At 37.2% G+C, this 13,281-nt stretch overlaps 1 protein-coding gene across 23 annotated transcripts in view; it reads left to right on the top strand.

Moving 5' to 3' along the window:
- The window catches only part of MYT1L (myelin transcription factor 1 like), a 315,455-nt gene extending 304,961 nt beyond the window's left edge, over positions 1 to 10,494 (top strand). For 16 of the 23 annotated variants that reach the window (XM_061357560.1, XM_061357561.1, XM_061357564.1 and 13 more), the window contains 4 exons: positions 354 to 445; positions 2,191 to 2,300; positions 7,240 to 7,383; positions 7,708 to 10,494. In XM_061357560.1, coding sequence (XP_061213544.1) covers positions 354 to 445; positions 2,191 to 2,300; positions 7,240 to 7,383; positions 7,708 to 7,848 — 487 coding nt within the window. In that variant the 3' untranslated portion in view covers positions 7,849 to 10,494. The remainder of the gene's footprint in view (positions 1 to 353; positions 446 to 2,190; positions 2,301 to 7,239; positions 7,384 to 7,707) is intronic. The other 7 variants (XM_061357574.1, XM_061357557.1, XM_061357577.1 and 4 more) reach the window with 1 other exon arrangement.
- The last annotated feature ends 2,787 nt before the right edge of the window (positions 10,495 to 13,281 follow it).

Raw genomic sequence — 13,281 nt, 5'->3', positions numbered from 1 at the left:
ATTTAAAAGGGTGGAAGTTCAGGGCAGGGACATATAAATTCAAAGGGGAATATTTTCACAGTAACTGGTTTTAAAATAAAACTTTTTAGTAAGAGCATTGTGGCTGTAGAAAATTGGGCTGTTGTTCCCAGGCTTATAGTTTCACGTTTATGTTAGCTGTCTATACAAAAAGAACTTGGAAGAATCAAAACCATGAAATCACTACTGGTAAGTCCTTTTTTTAGACTAACACACTCTTTCAGTGCTAGGCAGTGAACATAAACTTGTCTCTGATACTGTTTTTATTACAGGTTTGGATTAAAGATTTATTTTCAATGACTTGTCAAAATTAACAGGCTCCTTACTGTTCACAGTTTATCGGGATGCCCCAGAGCTACTTCAGCAATGAAGAAAGCAAAACTGTCTGGTGAACAAATGCTAACAATAAAGCAGCGGGCCAGTAATGGTAAATTTTTAATCATTACCTTTATAACTATTTTTTCTTTGTATACTAAAGTTGTCTTTATTCTATTGGCTCTTTTCCTACATGTGTAAATCTTCTTTGTATAAATAATGAATTCACTGCCGGTAGAAGTAGGCTGTGGATATCTGAGCCAGCAGAGGAATAGTCAGGCTGGTCTGTTATGTCTACATAAATCTAAAATACTAAAATATTGCCAATTATACTATACCATTACAATTTTCTGGTTCAAGTTTCATTCATTAAAGGAAGATAATTGGTCTTAATTGTTACAGGATTCATAAGAGAAAAAGGTTTCATTTCCAGAGTGTCAGGTCCTGATGAGGTCCCTTGAATTCATTTGGAGCTGTGACTCTGTAACATCTGATCTTGTGCCATTACATTTCCAGTAGTCTGCAATCCTTTCTGGGAACCCTGAGTTGCAAGGAAGCTGATAAAAGTATCTTGGATAAAAATCCAAATCTAATAGTCAAACTGCAATAAAAACTTCATTTCAAATAAGTAATGCACAAAAGACTTGCCTGAGAGGTGCCCAAGTCCTGAGTTTTCTTGGAAAACTTGATGCAGTCACTTAGTCTGTGGTTGTGCATTGCCTTCTTAATTTCTGGTGTTGACTTTGAGAACCACAAATCATTTCAACACAGTGAAGGAGGTGTTTCAGCCCACACTGCCAGCACGGCTGAGGGAAGCATTGACTGTCTGTCTTCAGTAGCTGGTAACCAAGGAGTGGAAAGTCTGGATGTAATTTTCTCAGCAGCCTAGGAAGTACTGGAAACTGTATCTGCTATGCCCAGGAAGAATGCTTTAAGGAGTGGTACATGTAAATTTTGGGTACTTAGAGGGATACAGGGCATCCTCCCTATTAGAGTTAGGGACTGTGGGAAAGGGAAAGCAAGATTCACACTAGAGTAAGAACAAGAGAGTGGGAACACCAATTTCTCTAGCTTTAGGGGTTTGGATTTTGACTTGGGAGAAAACAGGCCTATCTCCTCCCAGGACTTTTTATTTTATGCTTTGTTATAGTAATTTAAAGGATAAATAAATTAAACCTTTACAGTTTATTCCTGCCTGAGTCCTTAAAAATGCAGGCACTGTTAAAATTCTGTCCTCTAAATGTCTGTGCCATAAAACCCCAGAAATCACTTCAGTTTTGCAAATTATTCTCTAGATCATTATTTAACAATAACCTTCTGACCCATGAACTTACTAAAAGCAAAAGCAGAATCACAATATACCCCAGCACCTCAACAAAATTTCACCATGCTGGAAAAAAGAAGTCTTTTGAAATAGTTACAAATTATTTTAATGACACTGTAATATTAAGAGACTAGCATGTCAAGATATTTTCTTTTCCTTAAGAAGATCTGTAAGTGGACACAGTCTTTCAAATAAGTTACATACGACAGTGGAGCAGAAATTATTGCTGCAGGTACATTTCTCATGATATGAAGTTAAATCAGTACATAGAAAGAAAAAGGTGTGTCTTCTTGATCCTGTAAGCATTTTCAACACTCTCACTGGAAAATTACTGCAATTTTTAAAAGAAAAGTAGTGGAAAATAAATTGGTTTAACTTAAAAAAAAAAGTTTGAATAACACTTCCTTTTTCTTTTTACTTTAATACTTTTACTTAAAACAATTTTTTTTTTCAAATATGGAAATAATTAATTCACTGAATTATGATTTGAAGCTTAATTATTTTAACACCCCTTTTATTTTTATATCACACAGGTATAGAAAATGATGAAGAAATTAAACAATTAGATGAAGAAATCAAAGAACTAAATGAATCCAACTCCCAGATGGAAGCTGATATGATTAAACTCAGAACTCAGGTAACAGTTTTATGAAGCCCTAAATTCACCTGCTTTTTCTATGTGACTGATTAAAAGAAATATAGGAATTATATTGTTCCTTTTTATGGTTCTTACATATTAAAATTTCTATTTGTGATTTGCCATTTATAAAGTCAGAAAACAATATCCATTTTGCAATTTCCACACCAGTTACAAGCATCATGGTCAGCTTTGCATTTCCCTTTGATAAGGTTGTATCTTTCTAATAACAGTTAAAATACTGTGTGATATCATGGACATTAACATAAGCTGCCAGGTGAAGGAGTTCAGATGAACAACATGACTTTTCCTGCTTCTGTCTCACAGAGAAAATTTAGGTAGGGAAGTGAATATCTGTTACATTTCACTTCATCATGTGCTACGCTATGCAGCCCTTGGTGACAGTAGTGGTTCCACACAGATCCAGTTTAATTCCTTTTAATTTCCACATAAAGGAAAGGCAAACCTAACAACAGACTGTTATTTAAAACCTCATTATACAGCAGTCCTAAAACTGGATGGAAAAAGCAAAGGAAGGATGTGAATTTCATTGTTTCCCTGGCATTTTCTAGTGTCTAGCATAGCTTCTGGTTCTTTTTTCTTCACATGATTTGAGCATAGACACCAACAGGGAGATTGATGACAGTTCTTGCCATTTATCAACCTTTAGTCCCATGGTCACAATCATCCAATTGATCTTGATGGAAAGAGGGTAAACCATTCCTTGTTACTTCTTTGCTGCTTGTGGAGAAAAGTGCCATGTCTGTTGTCCTCTTCCTCTTGTATACTCATAAACAGAAGGCAGGATCAGCCTCTTCAACTTGTTTTTTCTTTACTTCTTAACCTTATCCAAATTGATACTGAAACCTCACTTCTATGCTATGCCTGTATTCAGGGTTCTTTTGTCATTATTCAACCTTTATAGGATTTGACTTATATTTTAGATAGTTTTCTGATGTGACCACATATAACTGTAGGGTAATAAGGACAAACTCTACAAGAATATAAAGCAAGAAGAATAATCAGTGGCAGGAAAATTACATTTATTTACACTGGAAGAATTTAGTTCTAAGTTTTGAATCTGGCAACTTCCAATCTGTCATGGTTTAAGCCCAGCCAGCAGTCCAGAACCACACAGCCACTTGCTTACTCCTCCCCTTTCTTCCCCCCTCTCCCGGAGAGATGGGAAGGAAAATCAAAAGAATGTAACTCCCATGGGTTGAGATAAGAACAGTCCAGTAACTAAGGTATAGCACAAACCACTACTGCTACCACCGGTAATGATAATGATAAGAGAAATAACAAGGGAAGAGAATACAACCGCTCACCACCCACCGACTGATGCCCAGCCTCACCCGAGAAGTGATCTAGCCCTTCTGGGTAACTGCCCCCAGTTTGTATACTGGGCATAACGTGCTGTGGTATGGAATACCTCTTTGGTTAGTTTGGGTCAGGTGTCCTGCGTCTGCTTCCTTCTGGCTTCCCCTCCTTCCTGGCAGAGCATGAGACTCAGGAAGTCCTTGGTCAGAGTACACATTACTGAGCAACAACTAAAAACATTGGTGTGATCAGCGCTGTTCCCAGGCTGAAAGTCAAAAACACAGCACTGCACCAGCTACGAAGAAGAAGAAAAATGACTGCTACTGCTGAACCCAGGACACAATCTGCCTCATGTTTTCTTTTGCTTAATACAACACTGTTGGTGTTTTTTCACATACAGACTGATCTAGCTGAGATTTTAAAGAATGTAAAGCAGTGTGGCTGTTATGTGTGCATTAGATAAATGCTCCAATAGTCAATAAATATCTGCATTTTTAATTTTTGTTTTGGCTAGATGAATTAAAAAAATACATAAATAAAGCCACAATAACATTATCACAGGCATAAAATATGTATTTTATGAATTCCCAAGATTTAGTTAGGAATTTCACATCAAGTTTTGATTTGTAATGAGTACAGAAGCTATACTTCAGTGTCTCAGTTCTAGCTGGGATCTACACTACCTGAGATCACAGCATATTTTTGGTAAAAAAAGCTTCAGCTGATGCTTTTGCCATCAAGTAGAAAGGATGCTTTTCACACCTTGGTGCAGCAGTTCTAGAAAAAGGGTAGAATGACTGGCAGTGACACATCCTGTCATTAAGATAATTAATAGGAATCTAGAAAATAGCACTACAAGAGACCTTGACATGTTATTTTGTCCATCAGTCTCCCTTTCCTACTTCCCAGCTCTTCTTAAGCCACTCTTGACGGGTGCTTGTCTAACCTGTTTCTTACTTACTACACCAGATCCCACAGTCCCTGGGCAGTCAGGTCTAATACTTACCTCTTCTTACCTAGCTACTGATGCCTAGCAGGAAAATCCTAGCCGAGTCAAACTTAACAGGAACTCAGAGGCCTCAGATTTGAATTCATACACACTCCTGAAGATAAGCAGTTTACATTTCCAACATGTAGAGGGTTACATCATAGTCATTATCAATCTATTGAGAGGATCAAAGTCAACAGTCCGCTATATTTGCAACGGTAGAATTATATTTAACAAAACAAAATGTTTGCTGATAAACCTTTAGAAAATCATTGTGCAACCTAGATTTCATTAAGACTACACAGACAAGGAGTACACAATGGGAAGATAGTAGTTCTGTGAACACCAGAAGTAGCAACAGTCTTGCTTCATACAGATTTGCATCCCATATGATTCTAAGTGCCAACAAAAGTTTTTCATACAATAGGAACTTCCCCTCTATGCAGAATCTTTTATGTTTAAGTCATGCTGCAGTATTTTCGTTAGCTAGAGCATTCATAATACTCTCGTACTTTTCATCTAAGTATTTTTCATCTGACTTTAGTAAATTTGGTCAAAAGTATGAGAGGGGAAGAAACACATAAAGGTAAGCGGGAGAAAGGAGAATCTGCAGATAACTGTGTGTCTCATACAAGCAACAGGTTATCCTGTTTTCAGAATAGATACAAGTGAACATTCATTAGTTTCAGGGTAAAACGTTGGGAGGGAAATTTCATCCTTTAAGCAGGTGAACACAATAATTAAGTGTGCCAGTTATCTTAAGGTACTTACATCTGAGTCTAAATGCAACTGTGAGAAACGCTAATCAGCTGCCACAGTATTTGCATATAGGTAGCATCTTACTTGAAAAAAAAATACAGATAATAAAAGATCTATTCAAGTAGCAGCATTCAGCTACTTCAAAAATCTACAAAGTGTCAGCTCCTACTCATGGTAGTGAGGCAGCAGTACTATGCCATGCTGAACTGGGCCTTCATCAACATCAGACTCTTCACTTTGGACTGTAATAGATAATAAACAGTTTTTTAGGGTAAAAATTGGAGCATGACTGCCTCTAACAAGTACCTGTGAAAGATGTTTTGCATTTGCATGCAGCATTTGTCTTCAGCATAAAAAAGCTGAGAGCAAAACAAGAGAGGAGGATGTGTTTCTAGTTTCAAAGCTGAAGTATTTTGCCTGCTATTAGATGTTGTGGAAATACCTCAGAATCAATTAATTTTGACAAAACCAAGCCCCTGCAATACCTACAGCTTGGATTAACTGCAATACAAACACCTGTAGTTAAAGTAAGAGATACTTGAAGATCTTTTTATGTAGCCACATCACTTGTCAAAGTTACTTCTATAAATGGGCTGTATTTCCATAAGCAACTGAAACTTTCATTTAACCAGAATAAAACTTATGAGATCTAAGTACCTGATTGTGCCAATTTCCTAAAAATCTACTCATCCATGGTCAGGTTACAGTTTGCTTAAGAACCTTTTCTCCTTCTGCCTGCTACTACCACACAAACCTCCAACCTTCCCATCAGCATTTAAATTCTTCCCAGAGTTGCCAGTGCAGAAATGGATAAAACTCATTTTGAGAATTCAGAAACTTGTGGTCTTTGGCATTTTTTCCACTTCTCTGATATTTTCTTTTTTTGCCCTGTCATCAATACATACTTCAACCTACACACATAAAAGCACACTGTACACTTCTTTTTAGAGGTTAATGGTTGTCATCCACTGTGGAAAGTAAGGACAGGTCTACAGAGGAAAGCATCCGCTCTGCATGTTCTCTTGACAAGCCAGTACTCATCTGAAATCTTTATAGCTTCATTAGCACAGTGCTCTGCACAAGCTGGGGTAAATTGCGTATCAGCAATGCTTTTTAACTCAAGAAGGGCACCATGCAAGATCAGAGCTAACTTGAGTCTGGTCATCTGGGAACACCGGCAGACCATACAGGCAGAGCATACTCTCATCTGTCTTCACTTGTACATGTAGTCATGCCCCAGAGACCCACCTTTCGGGCTATTGTGCAGATGTTCTTCAGTTCCTTCAGTTTTTCAACTCATTGCATGTATTAGGAAACTTTCTGAATTTGTACGTGCATTGCAATAACATGCAACTGTTCAGCTTTCAAAAGCAGCCCTGTGAACTTGTGTAGATTCAAATGATACTTAAAAGAGCTAAACACTGGCAGCAAGGAGCTGTGTATGCTTAACTAACTTTATACATGTATACATATATATATGTCAATCAGAAAATATAAGAAATGCATGACTTGCTGCAGAAAGTGTGTAAGGTAGGCTCCTAGAAGTATTTAACCAAATGGGTGAACTTACAGAACTAAGATCTTTCTTAATGCCTTTCAGCTCAGGAAGAAAAGTTCTAAAGCAGTGGAATCGAATCCAAGTTCATTCATTATTACCAATATTAAAAAGACAAGCTGTTAAATTCATACAACACGCAGTAAGAATAAGAAGCCCTTAACAATGATAAGAATTGCAGACTCTAGCAAAATCTTTTTAATCGTGAATGAATAGTCGTTTTTCTCCTTTCCCTGGTATTTCTGTTATCTCTTCCTTCAAAGAGCACATGGTTTATAACAGTTTGCCTTATATTACATTGTGCACAAATTTGTCCATTTTAGATTACCACAATGGAGAGCAACCTGAAGACGATAGAAGAGGAGAACAAAGTAATTGAACAGCAAAATGAGTCTCTTCTTCATGAACTGGCCAATTTAAGCCAGTCTTTAATTCATAGTCTAGCTAATATCCAGCTGCCACATATGGTAAGTGATTGAGAGCACAAGTTAAGGAATTTGGCGATCTTCAGTTCACTTCATACAATAGATGTCTTTTTTTATGTTTATGTTTCATCAACCAGTTGGATATTTGTGGTAACAACACTGAAACCATAAAGATACATTTAACTGCTAACAAAGACATGGAGGGCCTGTTCCAGTGTATCCTGTAAAATTAAGTAAGAACCAAATAGGCATTTTAAATATCACTAAAAAATGGTGGCAATATGCCTTGATAATATGTTATGCTTAAATGAATTTACGCTTAAGAAAATAAAAGTTGTATATGAACTACTATTTAATATCTCGTAGGAACCAATCAATGAACAAAATTTTGATGCTTACGTGACCACTTTGACGGACATGTATACAAATCAAGATCGTTATCAGAGTCCAGAAAATAAAGCCCTACTGGAAAATATAAAGCAGGCTGTGAGAGGAATTCAGGTCTGAACAGCTGCTATAGTGGTGAAAGTCTTGCTTAAAAAAAGGATGCCTCTTGTTTTTTGCTGCTGTAATTTACCAGAAAGTGTTATATATTTATTTCTGTTTGAAACAGTGTTATGCTTACAAGACTTCATAATGATTTTATGTCTTGCTTTAAAGATAGTAACTGCAGAATAGTTTTTTGAATACATTCACATTTTGTACGTTTTCATATAAGCTGACATAGTGTGATATGCCATGTAATGTTTATAGCTGCTAATGTATGCACATTTTTGGGGTATATATATTTCTGAAGAGGTAAGCTGATCAAAATAAATAGAGTGTAAATTCTTTTTAATGCTTTAGTGATTAAATGTTTTAGTATTTTGAACTGAAATGGACAAAAAAAACAAAACAGCTTTGAATGACAATGTTGCGGTCTGCAGCCACTTTTTAAACACTATCATTTTGCCTCATGTTGGAGGATTTTACGGGATTTAAGAAATACATTTTGTGTGCATATTGTTTCATAGCAAGAATTGGTTGCAAAAATGCTTTATTTTTGAACAATGCTTGAAAATATTATGTGACTTTTGGTTTGAAGGATGGTGTGTGGTGGGGGCAATAAAATAAGGTTTTTTGAATTCCAAGAAAATGGCATGGATTAGATGTAAGATACAAAATGGGTAATTTATTGTAAGACAACATCAAGCCATGGAAACTTGACAGAAGATTCAAAGCAGCTTAAACAGCACTTTTTAATTAACTTCTAAGCATTACATGGTATGAATATGGGAACATCCATTATGAAAAGAACTATATCAGAGGTGGACAACATGAAGATTTCAGCTTTTGTTTTCAAATAAACTTTGGAACCAACATTCTCTTATCTCTACTGGACTGCTAGTGCCCCTCTGAACTATCTGTTATAGCAATGTAGTTCATCTTTCAGAAATTCTGTGTTTTCAATTCAAGATGGAGGACAATATTTTAAAATTAATATTGCCTTTTCACATCTTTAATTTTGGGATAAACACAAATGATCTGTTAAGAGTTACTGAACTGCATTTGTTGCTGTCTATAGTAGGAATGCAGCTCAGTAAAGATCTTTCTTTTTTGCTTTGCCAAGCCTTTGAACCCATTTTTAACATTTTAACTTTTATGTTTTGCTTTTTGTTGGAGAACAATCATTACTGCAGCATTCACATATGCTTTGTATTTGTTCTACTATTACCTATTGCAAAAATGAATGCAATCAAATTTTTAATGTAACTAAATATACTTCAGCACTTTTTTTGCTTTAAACTGGATCATTTTAAGGTAAAACTTATTTGTACCTTCAAGATTTGATTGTTTTCTTCAAAATGACTGCACTATATGTATGCATAAGACCACTTTTTATTACTACATTTTTTCTTTTTAAGTAGTAAATTTGGTGATGTGTTGTGTTTTACAGTTGTTGAATTTATTTAAATTTGATAGCATATCTTTTCCTTCCATGTCTTGATGTTATGCAGAAAGTACAATAGTACTTTAAAATTTTGTTATGAAAAAGATGGGTTTTGTAAAAAATAAAATATTTTTAGCAGAACAGGACTTACAGGGTCATTGTCCCCACAATGTGCCAGTTGACTATTTGCACTTACCTTGCCCTATATATCCATACGGAGGTGTGCAATTTCTTGTGTCATTAGCCTTGTGACACTAAACCTGAACAAATTATAGTGGAAGCCATTATGGCCAATCCAGTAATATTGCTAAGGGAGACTACAGGGATCTCACAACAAATATTCTGATACAATACTCAACCTCGGTATATATATATATGTATAAATATATGTATATCCCAGCGGCACTTTATACTATTCACTGTACAAAAGCTTACAGTTTTCCACGAGGACTTTAATAACTAGCTGGGAAAAGATTATGTAATTACTTTGGGGCTCTGCAGTATCTTATCTGTACAGTGCCCTTTTTCTGTTGTGCTATTAGTTGTAGCTGCCATGCTCAGAATTGCCTTTTTGAGAGCTGAAGCAAGGTGCTTGTCGTTCACCTTCTGCCATATATATTGTACTTTTGCCCTAGCCTCCTTTTAGGGCTTTCATTGTTCATAATGGCATATGCATTTTTCCACTGCATTGTGTCTGCAGCTTATTTGCCAATATAGTAATGCTTTCAGTAGAGTAATAGATAGTATCAGTTTTGGATTCTTATTGTTATCACCTATGTACAATGGAAAGGGATTTTAAGCACAAATCTGCTGCTCATCTAATGTTGGTACATAATATCAAATCAAAAGTTATCTGTGACTATTATATAGGGATCACAAAAGTGTCACATATTAGAATGCTGACCTTTCATATGAAATTATTGTGAGTCATCAGAGTTTATTTATTATAACTTATTGTTCATATTCATTTCTAAGTTAATTTAAGTAATCATTTATTAAGACAGAATTTTGTATAAACTATTTATTGTGCTCTCTGTGGAACTGAAGTTTGATTTATTTTTGTACTACACGGCATGGATTTGTTGACATTTTAATTTTGCTATAAATGTGTGGAATCACAAGTTGCTGTGATAATTCATTTTTAAATTGTGAACTTTGTACAAATTTTGTCATGCTGGATGTTAACACATCTTACTCTAAATAAATAAAAAAATGTGTTGCCACATTTGTTGCACAGTGGTTCTATGATAACTTTTAACATTTTCACTTTATCTCATGCACTCCATTACAACAGTTCAGAGACCTTTTTTAACAAGAAGCCTAGGCTGTTGATTCCTTGAATTCTCCCCACAGGATGTATGGCTGCCTTTCAAACTATGCACTTTCCGCTCTACACAAATGCTTAAGCACAAGAAGTTTGTTCCAACATCTCAGAACTTCCTAGAAAGAAATGTGCCTGAATAGTGCAACTGAAGAATGGTGTGCAATGCATTTAAAATTAAATAAATTGATAATTGGGTTCCTAGACTCAAAAACTGAAAATGAACCTCAGTTAGAAACCTTCTCCCTTTCCTGTAGCCTGCACTGAGGCCTCAAGGTGTTTAAGAACCAGTCAGATGAAGAAACAAATTACAACAGTCAGTTAACACTTCTGGTCTCCACTGCGTGTGACAGGAACAGTTCCCACCAGCACATGCTGTCACATGCAATATTGACCCTGATCTGCACCACAACATAACCCATGTTACCTCTGCAATGAATTAATAACTGGTTTAGCTTTCATTATCACTGTTAAATCACATCTAATTAAAAACATCTTCCTGGAAAGCAAACACAGGGAATTGGAAATTAATTGATATATAAGCATAATTATGACTTTACCATATGCTCAGGTTCCTGTATTGAGTATATATTATGTTCAGCGTTATGCAGTGGTATCAATAATTTATTCTGGACATTACTTCTGCATACCATTCTTCCTCATTGCATTTCTTATGACCAAGACATAAGAGGCCACACAAATTCTAGACTCTCTGCCCCTAGCAAAGGCTAGTCGACTGCTGCGGGAATAGGGAAGATACAGAGGGTCCATGACAATTTGCACAACAGAATGCAAAACAGGGAGGGGAAGCAGTGCTAAGGGCATCCCAGCAAGAAAGAGTAATATGTTCATGACCTTGTGTAAACACAGGGTGATTGTATATATATAATCATAGAATGGTTAGGGCTGGAGATGAACTTAAAATAATCTAGTCCCTTCTCCCCTGCAATCATCTAGTTCCTTCCTTCCTGCCATGGGCAGGGACACATCTCACTAAGCCATATTACCCAAGGCCTTGTCCAACCTGGCCTTGAACACTGCCAGGGATGGAGCATTCACAACCTCCCTGGGCAACCTGTTCCAGTGCCTCACCACCTTCACAGTAAAGAACTTCTTCTTTACTTCTAACATGAACTTCCCCTGTTCAAGTTTAAACTCCTTGTCTTACTGCTACAGTCCTTGATGAAAAGTCCCTCCCCAGCATACCTATAGCCTCCCTTCAGATACTGGAAAGCTGCTATGAGGTCTTCACGCAGCCTTCTCTTCTCCAGGCTGAACAGCCCAAACTTTCTCAGCCTCTCTTCATATGGGAAGTGCTCCAGCCCCCTGATTGTCCTCATGGCCCTCCTCTGGACTTATTCCAACACTAACATATCCTTTGCATGTTGAGGACACCAGAACTGATCACTGTACTCCAAGTGGGTTCTCATGAGAGCAGAGTAGAGGGGCAGGATCACCTCCTTTGACATGCTGGTCATACTCCTTTTGACATGGCCCAGGATATGGTTGGCCCTGACCCAGGTGCAGGACCTTGCACTTCTCCTTATTGGACTTCCTGAGGTTGGCATCATCCCACCTCACAAGTGTGTCAAGGTCCCTCTGGATGGCATTCCTTCCCTCCAGCGTATCAACCGAACCACACAGCTTGGTGTCATCAGTGAACTTTCTGAGGGCGCACTCATTCCCACTGTCCATGTCACTGACAAAAATGTTGAACAAGACTGGTCCCAACACCGACCCTTGAGGGACACCCTTGTTATCAGTCTCCAACTGGACATTGATCTGTTGACCACAACTCTTTGTGTGTGGCCATCCAGCCAATTCTTTATCCATTGTGTAATCCATTTATCAAATTGATGTCTCTCCAGTTTAGAGGCAAGGATGTCGTGTGGGACAGTGTCAAACCCTTTACACAAGTCCAGCTAGATGATGCCAACTGCTCTGCCCCTGTCCATCAGTTCTGTAGCCTCATCATAGAAGGCCACCACATGGGTCAGGAATGATTTGCCCTTAGTGAAACCATGTTGGCTGTCACCAAACACGTCATACTTTTTAGATAAGACAGGTACCATTCCAGAAAATCCCATGTCCCTGTTGAGGTTCACATGTAAAATTTTGTGCTTTTGTTTTGTTTTACCTATTTATTAGTAAAATTCTGGAATTTTCTTGCTCAGAAGTTTTCAGTCATAGTGTTAGTCCTTCAGTAGCTCTCATGAGAAAGTCAACAATACATTTTTGCACAACATATATGTATATAATTGATAATGTTATTTCTGATATTAGTTCCCAGTACCAGAATTTTGCTGCTAATGCATGACTAAATGTTCTTGTAATATTAAAATACACTTATATACAGTCTAAAGCTACAGGACAGAAGGATTAAATATGACAGTGTTCAATTGATAAGCAGGCAAATCACTGTATATCAGATATAAAGAATACACCTATGTTGTGTGCAGTTCTGGTGTCCTCAACATAAAATGGACATGGAACTGTTGGAACAAGTCCAGAGGAGGGCCACGAGGATGGTCAGGGGACTGGAGAACCTCCTGTATGAAGATAGGCTGAGAAAGCTGGGGCTTTTGAGCCTGGAGAAGAGAAGGCTGCATGGAGACCTCATAGCAGCCTTCCAGTATCTGAAGGGGGGCTATAGGGATGCTGGGGAGGGACTCTTCATTAGGGACTGTAG

This window comes from Neopsephotus bourkii, unplaced genomic scaffold (genome assembly GCF_033783945.1).
Source record: "Neopsephotus bourkii isolate Nb327-2 ecotype Australia unplaced genomic scaffold, CSIRO-AGI_Nbou_v1 NB_908, whole genome shotgun sequence".
Classification (NCBI taxonomy): Eukaryota; Metazoa; Chordata; class Aves; order Psittaciformes; family Psittacidae; genus Neopsephotus; species Neopsephotus bourkii.
Note: the sequence above shows the minus strand (reverse complement) of the source record. Positions and strands in the feature narration are given on the sequence as shown.